Source organism: Anopheles merus, chromosome 3L, assembly GCF_017562075.2.
Source record: "Anopheles merus strain MAF chromosome 3L, AmerM5.1, whole genome shotgun sequence".
Taxonomy (NCBI): Eukaryota; Metazoa; Arthropoda; class Insecta; order Diptera; family Culicidae; genus Anopheles; species Anopheles merus.
Window position 1 is genome coordinate 23,188,509 of NC_054085.1, and position 22,288 is coordinate 23,210,796.

The following is a 22,288-nucleotide window of genomic DNA, read 5'->3' on the forward strand; positions in this document are numbered from 1 at the left end:
GAGCGATTTTGTTTCGAAAAGATTAAAATTCAAAGCAAAAAATGCAAGCAAATGTGATCAAATGGTAGCAAGTTAAAAAAATAGTTTCATTATAAAATCTGCGCACAATTGAAGTCCTTTTGTAACCATCTCAAGTGAAAACAAATCAATTAAAAATTTTCATTTTAACCAACGGCTTTTATGTTCGAACTTTCGAACGAGATCTGTCAGTAAGGCGAACTGTCAACATGCTTGTTTGTGTACGGCGTGTTTCGGCGCGCGCGAAACTTCAGGTACGTTCCTGTGCTCCATCGTTATTGTTTCTGTGTTTTTCTGTGCAGCTTTTGGAACAAACGCGAACGACACCATGGGAATTAAGGGACTTTCACAGCTGATTGCCGATATCGCCCCGTTTGCGGTGAAGGAAGGCGAAATTAAACAATTCTTCGGTAAGCTACACCGACTCGCTCGGCTCTGGTGGTTTGTGTTGTCACTTCAACCACTCTCTGTTGCAGGAAGAAAAGTCGCAATCGATGCATCGATGTGTCTGTACCAGTTCCTGATTGCCGTGCGGGCCGAGGGTGCCCAGCTGACGTCGGTGGACGGCGAGACGACGTCGCACCTGATGGGCACGTTCTACCGCACCATCCGGCTGCTCGAGAACGGCATCAAGCCGGTGTACGTGTTCGACGGCAAGCCGCCGGACCTGAAGTCGGGCGAGCTGAACAAGCGAGCCGAGCGACGCGAGGAGGCCCAGAAAGCGCTGGACAAAGCGACCGAAGCCGGTGCGACCGAGGACATCGAGAAGTTCAACCGTCGGCTCGTGAAGGTGACGAAACACCACGCCAACGAAGCGAAGGAGCTGCTGCGGCTGATGGGCGTCCCGTACGTGGAGGCGCCGTGCGAAGCGGAAGCCCAATGCGCCGCCCTGGTGCGCGCGGGCAAGGTGTACGCGACGGCCACCGAGGACATGGATGCGCTCACGTTCGGTTCGAACATCCTGCTGCGGCATCTTACCTTCAGCGAGGCGCGCAAGATGCCGGTGCAGGAGTTTGCGTACGAAAAGGTGCTGAAGGGGTTCGAGCTGACGCAGGACGAGTTCATCGACCTGTGCATACTGCTCGGGTGCGACTACTGCGACACGATCCGGGGCATCGGGCCGAAGAAAGCGATCGAGCTGATCAACAAGCACCGCTCGATCGAGAAGATACTGGAGCATCTGGACAGGCAGAAGTACATCGTGCCGGAGGGCTGGAACTATGAGCAGGCGCGCAAGCTGTTCAAGGAGCCGGAGGTGCAGGACGCGGACACGATCGAGCTCAAGTGGAGCGAACCGGACGAGGAGGGGCTGGTGAAGTTCCTGTGCGGCGACCGGCAGTTTAACGAGGATCGCATACGCTCGGGCGCGAAGAAGATACTGAAGACGAAAAATACCGCCACCCAGGGCAGGTTGGATTCGTTCTTCAAGGTGCTGCCGTCGACCGGCACGCCCAAGCGAAAGGTGGACGAGAAGAAGCCGCTGGCCGGGTCGTCGGCGAAGAAGGCCAAAACTGGCGGCGCGACGAGGGGCAGAAAACCAAAGTAAATGCCTGATCCTACTTACCGGTGGTGTTTTTGGGGCTGATTGCTATTATTTGTACTACGTAAGACACCTTCTTTCTAAATCCTCAACTACGCGAATTGTGCGATTAATCTTAAAAATAAACATTATACTTCTATATAAATACAATCACGTTTTTCGCTCGTTTCCCGTAGTCAGCACATGTACTGTTTCGCAAGGGAGCGAAGGAAGCGGTTCTTCCGAACGGCGGCCGCCTCACGCTTGATTTCGTCGTTGTTGTTAGCGTTCAGTTCCAGCTGGCCAATGAAAGAGACCTGAAATTACAAGAGAATAACGAATTACTTTTTTTTTTTTCAAATGAAACGGTTTAACAAACATTCTAATTTTATCTTTTAACTTTACTGACAAGAAGCCTTCTCTCTTCAGTGCGTTCTACTTTAAATCAAAAGTGCAGTGCTTGAAATTCCGCAACCTTTCATGATAAGATAATTTCTACAGCCTACTGTGTAGTGATGAGTAAAGTTGGCCTCCGGAATCGACTCTAGGAAGGTAGGTCCGTTCAGCATTGTTCGTAGTCGTTCGGTATCGTCCGGAGTCGTCCAGAGTCGTTCGGAATCGTCCGGAGTCGTCGAAATAGTTGGGAGTTGGAATCATCCCGAGTCGTCCGGAGTCGTCCGGAGTCGTCCAGAGTCGTTCGGAGTCGTTTGGAGTCGTCGGAATAGTTGGGAGTTGGAGCCATCCCGAGTTGTTCGTAGTCGTTCGGAGTCGTCCAGAGTCGTCCCAAGTTGTCCGGAGTCGTTCAGAGTTGGAGTCAACCGGAGTCGTCCGGAGTCCTTTGGAGTCGTCCGGAGTCCTTTGGAGTCATCCGGAGTCGTCCGGAGTCCTTTGGAGTCATCAGGAGTCCTTCGGAGTTGGCCGGAGTCGTTGGGAGTCGGAGTAATCCGGAGTCGTTCGGAATCATTCAGAGCCGTTCGGAGTTGTCGGAGTCGTGCGGAATCGTTTTGAGTTTTCAGAATAGTTAGGAGTCGGAGTCATCCCGAGTCGTCCGGAGTCTTCCAGAGTAGAACGGCTCCGGATGACTCCAACTCCCAACGACTCCAAACCACTCCAAACGACTCTGGACGACTCCGACTGCGGGCGACTCTCGGCGACTCTGGACGACTCCGACTGCGGGCGACTCTCGGCGACTCTGGACGACTCCGACTGCGGGCGACTCTCGGCGACTCTGGACGACTCCGAACGACTCTGAACGACTCCGAACAACTCGGGACAACTCCAAACAACACTGGACGACTCCAAACAACTCCAAGGACTCCGATTCCGGGCAGACCTAATAGTTTGAATTTGGCGGAAACGGAATCGGACTAACAACAGGCAGAGTCAGTTCGGAGCCGTGAGTGCGCTCCAAAGAGCACATCACTACTGCTGTGTGTACCACTCAGTATGATAAAAAGCCCCATCCCCACTTACCGCTTGCAGTCGCCGCTTGTGCTCACCCTTCTTATAGTGCCAGTTGACAATGAACTCGAGCAGCGTCGGGTCCCAGATGCAGCTGTAGTACGAATCCATCGCATCCGAGTAGCTGGCCGACTTTTCGCTGATGCTCTTAAACGCGAGCCCATAGTCCGTCTCGTCAAAGAACTGGCAGAGCACGGCGGCCTGCACGAAGCACCCGAGATTGGTGCTGCACTTCACCATGCGCCGGATCAGAAAGTCGTCCACCAGCGGGCGCTGCAGATGGACGGTGCAGTACTCGGTGCCGGAGATTAGTGCTGTCACGTAGTAGCGCATGGCGGCTTCGAAATTGTTCGCGACAAACTCGACGTCCCCCTTCAGCTTCAGCCAGGGGATGTTGTTCGGATAGTAGCGAAGGGCTTGATTGAGCAGCAGGTTCAGTGCCTCGATGACGAGCTTCACGTTGTAGATGGAAGTGCTGAGTAAAAGAGAAGGTAAGAGAGAGGGAGCGAGAGAGCGATCGAGTTAAATAACCATGGGAAAGAGTTTGCATAAAAGCGCCCCAATGCTCACTTGTTCACGTTCGATGGCCAGAGGAACATGTACTCGGCGTTCATTTCCGCGTTCGCTTCGTCGCGCAAGATGTTGTGCAGCTTCGCCAGCAGCGACAGCAGTATCGAGATGACCAGCGGTTCCCGCAGCTTGCCAATGAGCAGCACCAGCGGACCGTCGGGCGGTAGCTGCCGTTGCCGCGAGCCGGGCGGATTGAGAAACATCGGCAGTATCATTTCCCACGCCTCGCGGTTCGTTTTCTTCGTGCCCTTAAACTTCTCAATGTCCAGAAAGGCCTGCGTAATGGCCGTACACAGCTCGATCCCGGGGAAGCGCTTGTCGACCGGTACGAGCAGCGCGTTCCATTCGTTCAGATTAAGCAGCAGGGCGGCACAGTGGTCGAGCAGTTTGGCGTGCGGCATCAGTTCGTTGCCGCCGCCGGCCGCCGCATTCAGGCACTGCTTGCAGTTGCGCACGAGCTGCGCCTGGTCGACCGGTTTGCGGGGCCACTCGTCTAGCACCTGCTGGATCTGCACGAGCAACCCTTCCCAGGACACCATCTTGCCGAGCTTTGCGATCAGCGGATTGCCCGCCAGCTCGGGCCGCTGCGTTTCATTTTTCAGCACAGTCAGCAGCGTGATGGCCGTGGCGTACTCTTTCCGGGCGGTCAGTTCCCTTGCCTTGCCGATAAGGATGTACGCAAAGTCCTGCAGGAAACCGCGCTGCAGGGGAATTAACACCTGCTCCAGTGGGTACGGGATCGTCCAGCTGGGATTGATCGTAAACAGGGGCTTCGAGGGGTTTGTTCCGGCAATTTTCACCAGCAGCTTGCGGACCGCGTTTGCAGAGGTGCAGGAGATAAGCTGACGTTCAAGCTGGCCAACCTCGAGGCGAGGATCTGAAGAAAACAAATCACAAATCAATCAACTCACATAACATCTATCACTCCAAGCATGACGCTTCAACTTACTCTTTGTCTCCGGTATCACCCAATCGCTCTGCAGCGCAACACCTCCCAGCTGCGTTTCCGGCTGCGTATGCTGGGCGCGAAAGTCTTTCAGCTCCTGCAGCGACACCACCTTCGAGTAGCTTTGCACGTACGCCTCGAAGGCTGGCCCCAGCTCGCCCCCGTACAGGGTGATGATTTTGTAAAAGTATCGCTTCAACAGCCCCCGCTCCTCCAGCGAAAACTGCTCGTACTGCTCGTCCGCATACTGGAACAGCGATTCGATCAGCTTCGGCTGCTGGTTTTTGTACTTCTGCAGCGCCACGTTGCAGCTGAGTATGTTCTCCCCGTCCATCACGTACCGGATGATGTTGAGCGCAACTACCGCCAGCTCCAGCTCCTTCTGCTCGATCGGGTTGCCGTCGGTGCTGCCGATCGCGTTGTACCCTTCGATGTTTAGCTCGAGCAGCTTGCGCTGCGTCATCGGTATTTCCTTGCGCAGGTTGTCCTCCTTCAGTATCATCACGATGTCGGAGTAGTGGTTGAGGATCGATTCGTGCAGCCGCTGCAGCAGCCCGTCCGGTTCACCGGTGACACCGCACGCCAGCAGGTAGCCCTGCAGCACTTCCGCGCTCACGGTGCAGTAGGCCGGCGGCAGTCCGGTCCGGCCAATCTCCTCCCGCTGCCACTGGGCATAGTTGTCCTTGCACAGCAGCACATTCTGCCGGGCCAGCTCGTACTTCTGCACGTACAGGTAGTACTGGCAGAGGTCGTAATGCAGCTGGGCCCGCAGTTCGCACGGTTTAATCGCGATCGCCGCATCGAACCGTTGCTGCGTATGCTCGCTGTTGGAATCGAGCGGCACGAATGATTCGTACGTGAGGACGCGAAACGTTTGCGGCTCCATCAGCACCTGGTTGAGGTAGTCGATGCTGAGCTGGGTGATGGGCTCGAGCGCCGGAATGGATGATTCGTCCCGCAACACAAACGTGGTCAGATCGGGAACGGCGGGGCTGTAACAAAGGGAAGAGATACAATCGCTTCCGTTTATCTCCCTGCGGTGAAATAACACGCTCTACGTACCCGTGGTTGGATTTGAAGTTCTTGATAACGGCCGCACGCAGTACCTGCGCCCGCAGCACCCACCGATGGTACAGCGTAAGCGCAAAGTTGAACGAATGCCGCGACCCATCCGTACCGATCAGCGCTGGATCCTGAAGCAGCGACGATGGCAGCGCCACCATTTTGCCCGCCGTTATGCTGCACAGATCGGCCAGCAGCTGTATCTGCAGGGAGACGGAAAGCGTTCGCTCCAGCTTGTCTAGGTCCCAGCGCATGAAGGCAGCCACCTTGAGGGCGAGAATTTTCAGCGCCAGCTGCTTTTTGGTGTACTTCAGCCCATCCGACCGGTGCGCCCCGTCCGGGTCGGGTGCCGTCAGATCGGGCGGATGCGTTTGACCTTCCGGCGCTTTGGCGAGAAACTGGGTTATAAGGTCCGTGGGGGAGGGATCTACAAAACACGACGCTATTATTGTTGTGCATAAAGGGGGAAGAAACAGGCTGTATATAACGCACCAGGGTTCGCTTTGTTGAGATGTTTGGCTAGCAGCGAAGGTTTTAACAGAAACTCGAACCACAGGATGGTTTCCTCCGACAGCGGGACTGTTCTCGGTTTGAGTAAATCCATCTTTTTGCACACTTTTACACCTTTAATCGTATTTATTCGGTAAATTTGGTTGGCGAAGCACGACGCGCGATGAAAACAAACACCGGCAGAGATTGTTTTGATGCCATGCCCGAACTGTCAAACGTTGCGTGAGCTGTCAGCTGTCACACAGGGTGATCAGGGAGAAAATTCGTTGAAATTAGAAAACCGTCTGTCTTTTGTTTGGAACTACGAAAATTTCCGATGAATTACTGGCCTTCCTTAACCTTACTTCCAGCAGATGAGTGGGACTTCTCTTTACTGTTTCTCCAAAAACCCAACAATAAATCAAATGTTTTGAGCTACGTTTTCTAAATGTGCTTTATTTGCTGCACGCCATCCTCAATTATTCCTCGTCTTTTTTAAAGCGAGGATAATGTTCTTTCAAAAACTGTTTCAAAAATCGCCGCTGCTGCTGCACCTCGATGAGCGGCGGTAGCAATTCCTTCCGATCTTCGTGCAAAACCTCCCAGACCTGCGGGGGACAACGGACGACGTAGCGTGTCCGGATCAGGGTTTTAAGCACATGTAGCCGGTGCAGCTCACTTTCCACATATGCCACAACTGCACGTGCACTCGCCTGTGGAGGATTTACGTCGGATGTCTCCACGCTCGACCTCGGCACCAGGTTCATGGCCCGAAGCGTTTCCAGCCGTTCCGATATATCATCCATTCTGGAAGTTGGCAAACATGCTATCATTTAGCGAGGTTAAGCTTTGCCGGAGTGCTTACTGATCTTACCCTAAAGAGTGATTTCCTTGCGCTGAGATTACGAACGAAGAAATGGCCGATATCAACGACCAGCAGGGGCGTTGCGTTCCCTTTGAAAGCAGCTATGTATCTACAACAATAGCAAAGGTTTGTGAAGAGTTAAAATTGTCCTCAAATATCAGAGCAAATATCAGACAACTCACAACTTACTTTCAATGAAACGAAAACAATCCGTGCTGAGGATACGCTGTGTTCCAGGAACGAGACCAAGTTCAACCGTACTGAATAGCTGTAGCCTAGCGAATGAAGACGACTGATAGTTTGGAAGGTTTCTCGCTCTATCGGACGCAAACTTAGATGAGCCAAAGCGAGAGAGCAGGTGTCGGTTTTGTTATCTGGGGATATGTCAAACGAGTTTGACAGACGCAAATGTAGCGCGCAAAGTTAGCCAGCACAATTCAGCATCTTGCGCAGTTGCTTTTTCAAATTATGCTAGAAGCACAAGAAATCAGTTTTATCGTAGCTTCTCCTCAATAGTCTGGCAAATTTGGTGCCATAGATGAGTACGAAAGAGGCAGCTAGCTTTACGCGGAAATATTACATTAAAAGTTATATACACAAACAAGTATGATTTGTTTGATTTATTGATTTTCGCTTTATTTTACATCAAGTTTCTTAATTTTTTTACCACAGCTACACTACATTTGAGTTCGGGTCTTAAAACTGTAAACATTACTACATCGTTTATCTTACAATAGCTTGTACGCATTGTGGTTGGAACTAGCTTCAGTATCGCACTACTGATCCATTAAGATCCAATAACATTAAAGTCCTGCCTATTCGTGGCCGCTTGTCGTTTACCTATGCGCCGCCTTCCCACCTATCGTACCTTCGTAGCAGGTGTGTGCGTGCGCGCTCTAATGAATACCTACGGATACACCTAAAGATCGACAGCTTCTCACTCGGTGAGTATCTGTCGAGAAACATATCGAAAGACTGTCTAGCTTAATATCCTTTGCTAACGTATCGAGCATTTGCCCTGTTTTGCGTGAGAGCGACTGTGATGACGATTTTAAACTTTGGCATTTCTAATCCCGTCCTGGCCCGCACTGCTCAATTCGTCTAACTTGAGCCCACCTTAACCAAATAGTTCTAAACTTAACGGAGCCTGTTTTCTTTCTTTTCCTGAACGGTCATGTGTTTTAAAATGTACAAACGACTTCCTATTATCTCTACCCGAGACCATACACGAAGACTCTTATTTTTCATTAGGAAAGAACTGGCCAACGTCCTACATTGTAGCGGCTTTTTTGCGGGTCCAAAGAATGCGTAAATCAACCTTATTGTTTGCTGTTCAGAAAAACAGGTTCGTTCAGTTTAATCGCCCAACATTCAATCAATGGTTGGCCCCGTCGCCAGAAGCCTGTAGCGAAATGACTTTCGTCGCTCGAGATTAATTTCGCGCTGCGCTGTGAGACTTTCACCTTACAGCCGAAACGTTCGATAGCAGCAGACCAAATGTGTCTGGGTTAGAAAGCAGCGGAATAATACTAACGATAGCATAATAACGCCCATCACACAATAGAGAGCTAGTAAATAAATTAGAGAAAATTATGGTAGTCGAGCTTGCTAAAACTACATTCCTGCGGCAGAATGTGGGAAAATAAGGGGTAGAACTTGGTGACCGGCCCGAGGGCAGGGGGAACGCAATTTTTGCCGCCGTGATTTATACTTTCCCTCCGTCCCTGTTGTGCAGAGAGAGAGAGAGGGGGAGAGAGCGGGAGGGGAAAGAATCTAATCACCCCAATAAGCGCTTTGAAAGGTGGTGCAATAAATAAAAGTAAGTATAAGTAACAGTGTGCCGGTCGCGGGACCGCATTCAACAAGCAAATCCCTCTGCCCTTCGTTGAGAGGGATTTCCCGTCAGAAGTCGCAGGGAGTCAGATTTTCCACGAAACGCAACTTTCACCCCAAGTCGTTGTTGATGGATGGTGGATGGTAGTGCTAATGGTAGCTGCCCGTACAAAACCGTCGATACAGTATTAATAGGAAGAGCACGAGCAGCTTCGTGCTGGACATCTGTTTGGTCGCGGTGGAGGTGTGGTCCGCAAACTCCATGAACAGATGGTACGGGCATTGGCTCGGTGCCTTCACGAACGTGTCAAAGACGGGATACTTAAATATTTCCGAAGCCTGCGAAAGGGAGTAAAAGGAGCGTGTATTAGAAATGGTGTGTTTTTGGCTTGAAAGCTTTGTTTTTTGTGTTCGTGCGTAATACTTACCACAGAAATAGAATCGCTCGAAACGCGACAGAACGTCATGTGCTTCCCGGTCAGGATGCTCTGCTCGACGCGCCTCGTAAACAGTGGCTCCGACCAGGGCAGCTGGTTCAGGTGCGACAGGAAGGTGCGGTCGTGAAATTCGACCGGATCGGATATGATCAGCTTGTTCAGTATCGATTCCTTGTACAGCAGGTCCTCCTCGTCGATGATGCTGTAGTCTTTCGCATTCTGCAGCGCCTTGATTGCGAGCTGGTTCTGCTCGTCGTCGACGTCACCGCCGGGTGCGAAGTTGGGAAACACGGTCGTCGGCAGCAGGTCCAGTATGTTGCCATTGTACAGGAACAGATTCTCCACGTCGGTCATGTTCATTGCGTAGAACTGAAACACGCCGAACGTTTCGAAGAACTCTTTTACCGGGGTCATGCTGTAGCAGCCGGCTAGTTCGATTTTTGGATAGTAGGTGATGAACGACAGGCACATCTCCTGCTTGGTCGAGTAGCCACCGAGCGTGGGCCGTCGTCGACCGACAGTCTGAAAGAACCGGGGGAAAAGAAATGTATAATATAATGTTTAATTTATTACATTCTGGAGGATGATGACGATGATTAAGCTGGTTGAAAAGCTCTTAACAGTATGTTTTTGCCATGCGGCTTGCATAATATTTGGCACACTTTTACATGAACCATAGTTGCATCGAATAATTGTTTTTTTGGTTTTGAAATTCTCTAAACATATGTCTACATAGCATTCTAAATTAAATTGTTTAAAAAATCACACATAGCGGCATGGGCCACGGTCGCTTACCTCGTAGGCACAATCGGTTATGAGATAGTCTCCCGGCAGTACGCTCGTTTCGTTTTCCAGCTGGCGGACCTGCTGGAAGTTATGGTTGTAGTTGTCGTCCTCCACGATCCGTGGCAGCTCCTTGCCGTCCCGCACATGCCGCAGCTTCATCTTTCTGCCCGCCACGTGCGAGTGCAGTGCGGCCGACACGATGTTAATGCCCTCGGCCGGAAAGACCGCCCCGGTGCAGGACGGACCGCAGATGCCGACGTTGCGGTACAGCTTCTGGCCGGGCGGAATCATCTGCGTGTCGGACACGGACACGCCGGATATCATCATGCCGGCGTCATGCTTGCGCACGTGGCGCGTATAGTGGATGCGAAAGCCGGAATGGTCCAGCACGCGCTTGGCGCGCGGATTGTCGTAGTGCACCTCGAGCATGTAATATTTCGGCGCGCCCTTATCGCCCCCGATCGGGATGCCGATGTGCTCGGGCAGGAACTGGCCCGATGCACCGACGCCCCAGGTAGCGACCGGTGTGATGCACGAGTCCCAGTCACGGGGCGTTAGGAGGTTGCTGTTGCAGACCGCCCCGCTGCTCTTTACCCACACGTCCCAGGAGTTCGGGTCGGAACCGGGGTACGAGTTGGTGGAACACTCGAACAGTGTCATGTGGTGAACCAGTGGCTGTTTCGTGGAGCTGCAAAAGAACAAAAGGTAAATGGGGAGATTAAATTATAGATTAAAAAAAGGACTTTCGGGATGAGGCTGGGGATAGTTTTAGGCGAAGGATAAAGACGAGGCCTTTCCGATGAAAGTTTGCCGTGCCACAACAACTTGTATGTAGATACGGAGACGAGGTAATCTAGTCCAGAGTTCCATGTATTTCGTTCCACATGGCATCACAAAATGAGCTGGGTGTGATGGGAGACATCAATCAAAATGCTAAAATATGACCTTCATTTACAAGCACCGGAACAAAGCACGAGTCCTATTTCAATCAAGGCGAATCCCATTCAACTACCTGCTACGAGAATAGCTAATTAAGCTCACACGGATATGATGGGTTGATTAATTTAAATTATACTGTTCTATTCCTGCCCGTTTGGATGCCTGATTTGATGATCAGTGGGGCACACGCTGGCGGCAGTAATTTAATTCCCTATCCAGGACATCCAAAATTCAAACGGCATTGCATTTTGCGAACCCCAGAAAACGGTGCAATGCATTGTTTTTTTTTGCGCAAAAATATGACACGTTCGATGATAATGTTTCATAATGAGCGTTGCCGTGCCTATCAATCATCAGGAGAGCCAAATATTTGCCCCCGTGTGAGAGATTGTTTAGTCATTATCTCGAAAATCTAATCCATTCAAAATGGATGAATTATTCATTTCATAATAGTGATATGCGATAGTGTCTCCTGGTTTGTGATCAATCATCAATTGTCCCCGGCGTGCCACTGTGTCCACAAAAGTGCTCCACAATGATTTAAAGCCATCGATAAGGCAGTGATGTAGAAATGTCGTGATAATGTGACCTCAAACAAGGTTCAGAAATCTCTTCGGGCCAGATTTAGCTGACCGAAAGAAAAGGTTCGAAATAGACTTTACATCCCTCCACGGACGACTAGATACGCGCACGAGACCTGGAAAGCACTCGTCCGTGGCGAGTTGCATGCGCAAAATTGGCGGAGAAACAACCGACCGATCGACCAACCCGGGACGGTTTTTGGGGAATTAGGCAAAAAACCGGCTCCATAGATAACATCTTTACCGGCCGACCCCAGCCTCTCTGCAGGTGACAGCAGGAAGTATTAGCCAGAGGTTCCCTGGGACTGTTTTGTCCATTCGCTCCTTCCTCCCTCCAGGTAAACAAAGAATGTGGAAGAAACATGCGATCAAAACGAATGATACCTTTGCCACACAAAAGCGGACGACCTTCTCTCATCTCATCGGTTAATAAGGGTCTATCTCTTGCTCTCAAAAAAATTAATTCCAAAAGCCTAGAGCCTCGAGCCATAGGCAAATCTTGGGGACATCTTCCCCTCTTTCCGTACCAAACACCTGCCGGGTTTTTTTTTTTTGATTTACTGCTTAATTTAGTGGAAACGGTTATGCAAATCTATCTCTGTAGACATTGCGGATAGAACAGGTACACTCCGGCAGGCGAAGGAAGGCAAGTACGTAGCAACATTTGAAACATATCCTACAGTGATGAACTCCAAAAATGGATGCCCAACGAACTGTGCACTAATCTGGTAGTATACAGTTATCCGTTCCGTTCCACCAGCAACATTCTTTCCTTACCTTTCCTTCGTCAGCAGTGCCTCGTAACCGATGATGTGATGCTTCTCGCGCAGTGTCGGTGCCTTCAGTATCTTGCACCAGTACAGCGTATCCATGCTCGTATCGATGGACACGTTCTTCACCGTCACGTCCCATTGCCGCAGGTCGTCCCGTTGCAATGCATCCGCCGGTCGGCGAAACATTGGGCCGAGAAAGTGGATCGACCGGGCGCCACGGTTACCGCTGTGCCCCTTTAGACTGCCGGCTACCGGGTCCCGGTCACCGTACGACCACAGGATCTTCATCGTATCGGACTGTGGAAATATAGAAAAAAAGAAATGGTGGGGAAAGATTAATTTACGACCCGAATCGAGAATCACGATGGAGAGTGTGAAAGAAGTGTCACCGAGTAGAAGGACGTGTGTAGTGTTGGAGTTTGAAGTTGTCAGATTCATTGAAGAATGCATTTGACAAGGATTGAGTAAGTTTGAAATGAATTTTGATACATTCGATTGGAATTCTTGGTACTAAAACACGTTGATAGTTGGATCACCTGGATCGGTAGTTACTATGGTGCTTACAGGGGTTTCCAAGTCAGTTTCGAATGTAAACATTTTAATTCAGCGCATTCAAGATGTTTTTCAACAGCTGTTATGGTTATGGTTATGGTTTATTTGCTTCAAAATGAAATTTCAATTTTAACACATGATTTTCAACACATAACAAAGAACTGTTAGCCACAATCCAGCTCGAGGCGTGTTGAAAATCATGCTGAAGAAATTAAAAATTATGATGATGAAAATGAAATATAACATTAATGTGGATTAACATCTTGCACGTAGTGAAAAACAATGTCTACATTCGAAAGTGACTTGGAAAACCCTGTAAGCACCGTAGTATCTACCTATTGGTTGTATTGATTGCATTGATACAGGTAGAGATATGTGTGACAGTCCGGCCAGCTTAAAGCTGGCAAAGAAAATAGGGAAGCTTGTTGAATCAGGCTTTCAGTCCCGAATCAATCGAGCAGATTTCTTGAACGGGATGAAAGTGTCACACACACGACAGGGAAAACTGCGTATTAAATTTCACACCTTGTTCTACCTTTCCGCTCTTTCGGCTTTTGTTCTTTTAGAGCAACAGCTTTAGAGGAAACTATCCACTAGAAAGTTAGAGAGGATGTAGTAAACGGATCTTATTGCAAAGAACGTAAAACGCAGCATGTATTAACTGTTCGTTGCTTTAGTGAAGATACTCCGACAATATCACAGATTCGAGGGTCGTACAGAGCTTCAAATGTCACGCACAAATGTACCCAAGCACGAAAGGAGATACTTGCTTGAAGCAGTTGTGTACCACTTCCCACATGAGGCAAGTTCCGATGATAAGATTCTTAAAGCATATGAAAAATCATACCGTGCATGACTAGATAAGTATGAAGATCCTTTTCCCTCTGGGGAGTTTCGTATCCTTGATTGGATTCCATCTCAAAAGTGTGCTTCAGTTGGGCCGGTGTTGCAGTTTATTATGGACTAATAACATATGTATGTGTACGTAGCCATTATGCTAGCGAATCTGCTCAATCTCTTATTAATCCCGATCTCTCGCTTGAAGCTTATGGTTTTTAGTTCAAAAACTTGTACAACAATCTTGCATATTCCTTTCTATGTTGTCGGTTATAACCCTATGTTTCGAAGACATTTTCGGTTCGGAGCTAAAACTTTCCGAACGCAAGTAACCCATCTCAAACACCTCTACAAACCGATAAAGATCGTACCTTTGTCAACCTGTTGCCCTTAATGCGCTGAATAAATTATTGTGACTTTTACCCTGACCACAAATTTACCGAACATCTTTTTTGTTGTTTGCGCTTACGCTTTTTCTTTTCCATTTTCAAAAGCTGTTCGAGTGTTTAAGGGACTGTTGTGTGAGGAGAAGTAAACCGCGAGAGAGTAAAAATATATACGCGATAAGTTTATAATTGAGGTGAATGAAATGGAAAACTTTTAATTTTCTCTGTTTGCCTGTTTGTCGGCGCTGCTTTTCCGCCTTGATGCTCTCGGTCTGCTTAATGGGGAAAGTTTTACACCACTGTTTTAATATTGTAACGCCGACCCGCTCCTGCCGACGATGATTATGATGATGGTGGATTTTTTCATAAACCTATTCCTGATCGCGGCATCAGCCAATGAGGGATGATAAGGAATGCTAAAAATAGCATTACGATGTTACACAAAAAAACGACTAAAGCCTTTTGAAATAGTTGAAAAAAGTTGTTAGAAATTTGCTGTGGCGATTTGTGATAATTATAAAGCATTTGAAAGAGATATAAGAAATAAGAGAAAGAGCAGCGGCAACAAATTTGTGGAGAAATTTTTAAGCGTCTACAATCTGGAACTATTTATCTCGCCAAGGTTGTCGTTCTAGAGAACAGCTTCGTGGTACAAGCGAATACCCACAAGAGCTTCCCTGTTCGCTATAAATTTTAAATCGATTGTAACGGCTGGATGCAGTGGGACTAGATTTGGCACATTCATGCGCTAGAATCACGTGTAGGCGTGTTTTTTATTCCGTCTTATATAAAACACTTTCGACGTGACAAAGAGCGCAACAATATCTGGAGAGTGTGCCTGTTTGGCTGGAACAAAAAGGGTTGGACGCAAAAGATTTTGAAAAAAAAAATCATTCATTTTCAGTATCTTTGCTTGCTTATCGTGTAGCAAGTTTTTTTCCACACTAAAATCCACAAAGAAAAAAAATCCAAAGATACCATAGACCTGACACATTGGCATTTTTTCTCTAGAGGGTCCAAACTGTCCAAACTGCTCCATGTTCGCTTAACTGCTCTATGATACTGCATGTGCTGTTTTCAGCTTGCTGAGTGTAGCAGGCGTATGTGCCTTGCCGCCTGTTATAGACGTCGAACGACGTACATAAGAGTTTTGTGATAGTGGCTGAACGGGAGAAAAAAGGTCAAACATAAATGACAGTTTTGTTTGACATGGATAGGAGAAAAAATGGTCTAGCAAATATCAAGCGAAACAAATAAACGGATGTGTGCAACAGAGTGCATGACACTGTACCGGTTACTAGGTCGATAATATGCTGGTGTTAAGAATGATAGGGAAAGAAAATGGAAGCCCTCGTTGACGATTCGTTTTATGATGGGTGCAAGTTTTGCAAAAATGTCAGGCGTAAAAATGTAAACATATTTTGTTTACTTACAACAGCAATTGAATACAAATTTTTGAACATATTTTTGTAGTTTATGCAATCAAAGATGATGTAAAAGATGAGAGTAAAAAATGTATTTAGTAGTATGCTTTAGTTTCTATAAACACTATAATATTTTTTCTAGTGAATTGTATTGAGCGCCCAAAAGTATGCAAAATATTTGTTTTGACGCATTTGATATTTGTTTATCGCTTGCAAGGTTCAAAAGCGCATTTAAATTGACAATAAGATCAGTATAGGGTACAGCATACATTTAGGCGCTTAGCTTAACAATCAAAGCTTATGATTGCTGAGGTTTATGTAACGATAGAATGGGGTTTGATGGTTTGACAGAATGGGATATGCTTTCCCATTCCTCAGGAAGTGTAGTATTTCAAACAATAGAAGTTACATCAATTAGATTATCAGATTTTAAAGCGATAATAGATTACATACATTTAGGCGCTTTTATAACAAACATCAAATAAAAGTTATCAAACTATAGCAGATAAATGAGTGAAAAGTTAATTTCTACAAAATACTTACACCAATGATTACATCGTGAGGATCACACGTTTCAAGTGCCCGCCGGAAGGTAACGCTAGTGTGCGTTAGGTTCTGGAATCCACTCTCGATGTGATAGTTTTGCGTGTCGTCCTGTACCGGCATGTGATGATTGTCTTTCGAACCATGGCAATCCTCCAAAAGAAAGGAAAGAAAATTTGGTTTACAAAGATGATTTATTTCAACGATGTTGGTTGGCTATCATGGAGAAGAACAAAAAAATAAAATAAAATTATGCATTTTTAATCCCTTGGAGGAGCAGAACACAGTATGACCAAATTTATGAATCCCAATTAAGATCACTTGCTAAGCCATTTCGGTAAATTTTCCTTCGTTATTTAACCTTCGAACTTGGGGGCTTAACGCATCATAGCCTAATGTATACCACATCCCCTCCCAGTAAAGTATGTTTCAACCGGAAAGGCAAGGGTTCGAAAAACAAACAAAACCCTTCGGAAATGGTACATGTGCTTACATTAAAGCGCTGTGAGTCTTAGGAAATCTTGCGCTTGCCACTAAATAGATGACTGTAAAGGGAGGAGGGAGCTTCCTGCTCCGTCATAAAGCTCCCGGAAATATGAAGCATTTCCGGTTCCGGGTCATTGGAAGCGATTTGCTAACCGGATCCTTCCCTCGCTGTCCTGGATCCTGTACCGTAATTAATTAGCAAACCAAATTAAGGCACTATACACCTCCGAGACAGCTCGGAACTGGGCAGGTTTTCCTGTACCTGTAATTAGCTTCATATTTACTGTTCACCTCCAGCGACGGTGGTTGTGCGTGTGTACATTAGGTTTCGCTGAAATGGCGGTTTCGTGGAAAATCGAAGAAAAAGTGAAATATCGACGAAGCTAAAGCTTCTTTTTAAAGAGCACACACACTTCATGCTTTACTATCGCTCTTTTCGTCCTTGTTTCCTCTCTGCTCAGATATATTGACACCATTTTCTAAAGTTCAATGTCTAATTTCTGTACCGTGCAAAACGAAGCTTGAAAAGTGTCCGGGCGCTTCTTTTCAGACGCGGGCAATCCACTTTCACGGAAATCCTTTCCCCATTGTACCGTGCGCGATCGTGCCCGAGAGCAGGATTTTCTATTTTCGCCCGGTAGAGACGTAATGGTACAATTTTTCCGATCGATAGCAGCGCAGCAGTAGAAAATTTTCCAATAATTTTAGCATCGCGCCAGCACTGCTGAACACGGGGTTGTACTGGAATTTCCCTAACTGACTAGGAAAGCTTTAAAGTTTTCCTGTTTCTGGGAATTTCCTTTCATACACCACCGAAACAAATAACCGGCAGCGTGGGAAAGAAAATTTGTATATGTTTTTTTTATTTGTTTCAAACGTATAACATCTTTTACTGTGGAAATGTCTGAAAGAAAACCGTAGTAAATTAAAACTTCTTTGTTAAACTTTGTTACTTATACATACAAAAACAAAACATTCTTGTGCTACGAGCATGTAAATTAAAATTATAAATTTGAATGTTTTTCAGTATGATGTCATAAATACATTGCTTATTTTCTGATAACTTCCTACGCGGAGGCAGTTTACTTCGTCTCGCTTTCTGCTCACTCCGCCCAGTTTGTAGCGTAAATATATATTTACGCTACTTTATGATGCACTTGTGAGGATATGAGATGTAGAAAACTTTGATCATTTTCGGTAACACCAAAACATAGGCCGAAACGGCGCACAGCACGTGGTCGGAAACCAAACTTTTAGCGTTTGGACACACGCGTTCCGCGTTCCGTTTCAACAAGTGTGAAAAAACAAAATGCCAAGTCTTTGCTATCGGCAGCCGCACGATTCCTGGAATGATGCTTTTCTTGGCATTGTATTTTTGCTTTTCTTTCCAGTCGGCACGCTAAAACTTTCTCCGCCAAAGAAGCGACACTAGAGGCGGAAAAATAAATTTGTCTACCATAAAATATCGAGCAAAATAACAAAAACTAAAATAAAAAAAGGCAAGCAAGCAAGAATGAGCCCGGCCAAACGAGTCGCAAAACCGCAGGACCGCTTCGCATTCTGCCCTAGACAACTTCCTGGTTTCCGATTTTTACCGGTTTTAGTGGGTTTTTCGGTTTTCTCGCCTACCTATGGAGTGTGCGACGACTACGACGGTAGCACGTTTTCCTCCGCATGAAAACAGCAAATCGATGCGGTAAGGAGGAAGAGAGTTCGTTTTGTTTATTCGACTTTGCTGCTATTTTTAGATCTCTATCGCTATTTTATGATAAGCACAAACTCACGTGTAAACTAAATACTGCATCAAAGCTTACAACAAAATTTGCCCGACTAAATCAACTATCTCACTCATAGTTAAACCAGCTGTCACATCCTTTTTTAAAGCATCCGTAAGCGAGCAAACACAGATCGCGTGTGTTTTAGTTTTGCTTGATACGGTAGTGAACGTAGGGAAAACGTTTTCGCTGATCGTCAAATATTCATTGTTCTGCATTCAGTTGACTGTCCTTTATCCGAAAGGTACTGCTAAGCTAGGTTGAGAGCATTTCTGGGTGTAATGGAAACTACTGTTTCAACTTTGACGTGTTTCTGTTTCTGGAATATTTCGATCGAGCAAAGTCGTCGGAATCGACAATGGTGATGGAGAATTTGATATGAAGCACAAATGTGGCGTATGTGCATTATTTAAATACATCAATTATAGATCGAGCTCGCAACGTGAATCAGGACGTTTTGCGGTACGTGCAAAGGATTTGAAAATATGTTCTATATTCGGAGAATTTTTAAAGCCCCAATTGGGCTAAAGTTTGCCCACATTGCGTTAAATTTCACTGCTTGTAATAAAACTAGTTTATTGACTCTAAGTAAACATTACCTCGCCTAAAGGTATGCAAAATGAAAATGTAAAACAGTTGGAGTGGACATTTCTAATGAACAGTTTAAATGAATTTGTTTAATCGAACACATTGATGTGGATTAAAATAGCAATAAACAACCATTTTTGGGCACTCTCGTCCTCAAATAATTTCTACTGTATAACTCCAGTGAGGGATAAAAATCGTAGTAAATCATCATTTTGCATACATTTAGGCGTATCGAAATGTTAACATTTTCCGCATAAACCAACGTGGAGTGGCAAAAAAAGAGCACAGTTACCATCCTAGTGAATTTTGTATTTTTCTTTTCAATCCTTAAAACAGTGTCGCAATAAATATTTGTACCGCGTATTTGTACATGTCTGCTCGATTCAATGAAATGGAGCGTAAAATATGAAACAGCGGTACACATGAACACACCCCGATGCTAACGTGCAAAATTGCCGAATTCAATTATAATTTAACAACATTCTGTACTTTGGTAGTTGATGCAGATTTTTGTTTTGTTTCAATCCTTTGCTCCCCGTTTCGCTATTACTAATTTTAAACGGTTCGTTTTTTGTAGCGAACGGATTAAGGGCAATAATTGCGAAACTCAATCCACACATTTTGGGGTGCAATAATCTGCAATCGAGCAAATTGAATACGATACCGGGGCGGCAGTTGGATGGGATCGGTTTTGTGAGGAAACATATAGTCACGCGGTAGTACTCATGTGGGGTGTGCATTGAAATAAGCTTGCTGTAATATGGCCATGTGAAAATGTTAATTTGTTGTGTACATTTTCGGGGTAGAATGATAACACACAGTTCTACATTGTGATTGTGAAACGCATACAGAAGAGGAGAGCGAAAAACACCAAAGCTCCAATTATCAGCTCGTGTTCTTATCGAGCAAAATGATTGTCTATCTTTACGGCCGGACGAGATATACAACCAACCCGGATTGATTCATTTCATCTAACTTTTCCCCATTTGCCGATCCGGATTTGGCGCTACATTTTCCATTTGCTCTTCTTGCTATTCGTGAAATATTATATCCACCAGTTCGCCAAACTCTTTCTCGAGCTTCTGCTACACAACCACCGAAAAAGGGATACCATTACCCGAAAACACCCGGCCCCGTTTCGCGCGGTGCTAGTAGTTTGAAAAACAAATTAAGCCAAAGCTGAAGCGAAAAAGAAGAAATCTGGCATATTCTACCAACAATCATCAATTTTGTGGCTGCGGTTTCCACTGCAATGCTCTCTCTCTCTTTCTCCTCGATGGTATTTCCAATCAATCGCCCATCCTTTCTTAGGACTATTCTCAATCGAACTTGGTGTGTGTGTGTGTGTGTGTGTGTGTGTGTGTGTGTGTGTGTGTGTGTGTGTGTGTGTGTGTGTGTGTGTGTGTTTAGCGGATTGGCGGCGCTTTTGGCTGTTCGAGAACCCAAGGTCAGATGCTGCAGGGAGTGAGATACTGCTTTTACGAACATAAATAACCAAACTTACAGTTTACGGCAGAAGAAGAGGAAGAAGCTAACTCAACGGGTGGTGTACGGAATTACGGTACTAAAAAGGGAAAACTACCCCGGAAGTGGGAAAGTTTCACTAATGGAGATATTTTCCGAAATCAGAGTGCCGGTGGGTTTACAACACTTTTCACCAGATCTCCCATTAGGGCATCGATTTCACGACACTTTAGGATGCTGTATCTAGCGAATGGGTTTAAAATTCGGTTCCTTTTCCATTCCTTTCGTGTCGCTTTATGCCCCGATACTTGAGAGGGTGGGTTTTACGGTGCGGTACCAAACCCGACGCCACTGCACCCATCACTAGTGGAATATGCTTTAAAACCATACAGCTTATGGGTGGGTGGTAGCGCCCTGAAGGAAAGTTTGCAAAAGTTAATTTTGATCCTGTGCTCCCCCGAGCGCCCGAGCTTGGTTGGAGAGTGCAAAAGTCGGTGAAATTTATTGAATCATAATCATAAGCACGACATAATTGATTGTCAGTCCTCAGTTCATCATCCCACTTTGGAGGAGGTGCAGAAAGTTCGCTTGAAAGCGTCAGTTAATATAACTGGCTGAGGTCATGGTTGGAATGTTTTGCATGCTAGGTTAGTAACACTTCAACTTAAATAGCATTTTTATTGTTATTTTACACTCATTCTCCTTTTTGTTTAATGAATGTTGCAAAGTTTTCTGTAAAAAGAGCAAACAGCTACGGGTCACGATATAGTTTTAAAATATTCATCATCGCTTTCCTTAATTTCGTGTATCTTTCCTATCCTATCACCTTATTTACGATGCATTAGCAAGCCAACGAAACCGGTTAGGAATTACACCCGACCCAAGCCATACCACTCGAACGATGATCCATTCAAACACGCACCATAAAAGCATAGCACCGGAGCGTAGCAACCAACATCATCCATTTCATTCGTTTGGCACTAATATACTTGGGCTAATCTGTTCGGATCTTCGTGTTAGTGACGAATGAGCAATTAAAAGTTTGCCTTACCATGTGGACCAATATCAGGAGGAACGTTACGGATAAAGAGAAATGCGAAACACGCACTGAAAGGAGCTGGACATGAAAGAACTATTGATCGGGTCTGGTGAATACTGCTTGGCGTTGCAGCACACATGGGAAGGAACAAGTTTTGCACCTGCAGTTAGCGATGGATGCACTTTTTTGGGGAGATTTTCATTCATCTTTCTGGTTTGATGGTTTGGCGAGGTCGGATATAAGCTATTGTAGCACGATTCAGTTATGGAGTCAAATTAAATGGTTTTTAATATAGAGTTCCTAATTCACTCAACAACGTTCATAACTATATAACAACGAATATTAAAAAGTCAGTGTAAAGAATTGTTTGAACATATGCTCTTGTAAATATGATTTTGTTAAGCGGGTTGCATGCTTTAGAGCGTGTATCACTCACTTAAATAAATTGCAAAAAAGATAAATACGTAGAAACCTGTCACAGCAGCTTTTTGAATGTATTTTTAGCAAAATACCAATAAAACAGACCTCATTCTATACGGCATACAACACCAAAATGATAATGCGATCCCACCTCCTGCTCGTTGTACATTTCCTATAGCTAGTTTTTCTTACGACGAGCTAGCCACGAGAGCACGTCAGGAAACAAATTAAAATAAAATACATTCATTTATCCGTAGTGCGCGCCGGAGTAAGCTCCGCGGTAATTGATGACAGCAGAGCAGCAGCAACCAGGCACGCTTGAGGCGAGCGAATGTCTTGCACCAAATGTGCAGAAGCAGCTCGCCAAAATTGCATGCCTTAAATGCGTCCTCGAAAATATTGCCCTGCGGCAAAAAAATAAACAGAAACCAGCATCGTGGGCCAAGAGCAATTTTGCACAAAAACTGCCCGGAAAGATGATTGCTGATTGCTTGA

General features: G+C 46.1%; 3 protein-coding genes and 1 long non-coding RNA gene across 6 annotated transcripts in view; 1 reads left to right on the forward strand and 3 right to left on the reverse strand.

Annotated features, from left to right (window-relative positions):
• The first annotated feature begins 225 nt into the window (after positions 1-225).
• LOC121598789 (flap endonuclease 1) lies at positions 226-1,708 on the forward strand. Its single transcript, XM_041926072.1, has 2 exons — positions 226-428; positions 495-1,708. The coding sequence occupies exons 1-2, from the start codon at positions 347-349 to the stop codon at positions 1,562-1,564; spliced, it is 1,152 nt and encodes a 383-aa protein (XP_041782006.1). The 5' UTR covers positions 226-346; the 3' UTR covers positions 1,565-1,708.
• On the reverse strand, positions 1,635-6,276 carry LOC121598786 (integrator complex subunit 8). The gene is made up of 6 exons (XM_041926067.1): positions 6,069-6,276; positions 5,577-6,003; positions 4,518-5,506; positions 3,569-4,445; positions 3,011-3,473; positions 1,635-1,854 (listed from the first exon to the last, which is right to left on the reverse strand). Exons 1-6 carry the CDS (start codon positions 6,178-6,180, stop codon positions 1,735-1,737), a joined length of 2,988 nt encoding a protein of 995 aa, XP_041782001.1. The 5' UTR covers positions 6,181-6,276; the 3' UTR covers positions 1,635-1,734.
• Positions 6,277-6,501: 225 nt separating this feature from the next.
• On the reverse strand, positions 6,502-7,246 carry LOC121599560. Its single transcript, XR_006005688.1, has 3 exons — positions 7,120-7,246; positions 6,940-7,039; positions 6,502-6,872 (listed from the first exon to the last, which is right to left on the reverse strand). It is a non-coding gene; the product is annotated as an uncharacterized LOC121599560 (long non-coding RNA).
• Positions 7,247-7,535: 289 nt separating this feature from the next.
• The window catches only part of LOC121599379 (MOXD1 homolog 1), a 51,500-nt gene continuing 36,747 nt past the window's right edge, over positions 7,536-22,288 (reverse strand). For all 3 annotated transcript variants that reach the window (XM_041927133.1, XM_041927131.1, XM_041927132.1), the window contains exons 3-7: positions 16,022-16,174; positions 12,284-12,576; positions 9,996-10,674; positions 9,192-9,722; positions 7,536-9,102 (exon numbers count right to left, since the gene is read on the reverse strand). In XM_041927133.1, coding sequence (XP_041783067.1) covers positions 8,914-9,102; positions 9,192-9,722; positions 9,996-10,674; positions 12,284-12,576; positions 16,022-16,174 — 1,845 coding nt within the window. In that variant the 3' untranslated portion in view covers positions 7,536-8,913. The remainder of the gene's footprint in view (positions 9,103-9,191; positions 9,723-9,995; positions 10,675-12,283; positions 12,577-16,021; positions 16,175-22,288) is intronic.

Excerpts from the sequence above, each read along its gene's own strand:
- LOC121598789 (XM_041926072.1), top strand. The coding sequence starts at position 347 with ATGGGAATTAAGGGACTTTCACAGCTGATTGCCGATATCGCCCCGTTT. Across the intron at positions 429-494 it reads CGAAATTAAACAATTCTTCG|GAAGAAAAGTCGCAATCGAT; the intron begins GTAAGCTACACC and ends TCTCTGTTGCAG.
- LOC121598786 (XM_041926067.1), bottom strand. The coding sequence starts at position 6,180 with ATGGATTTACTCAAACCGAGAACAGTCCCGCTGTCGGAGGAAACCATC. Across the intron at positions 5,507-5,576 it reads AACTTCAAATCCAACCACGG|CCCCGCCGTTCCCGATCTGA; the intron begins GTACGTAGAGCG and ends CCTTTGTTACAG. Across the intron at positions 3,474-3,568 it reads TGGCCATCGAACGTGAACAA|CACTTCCATCTACAACGTGA; the intron begins GTGAGCATTGGG and ends TCTTTTACTCAG.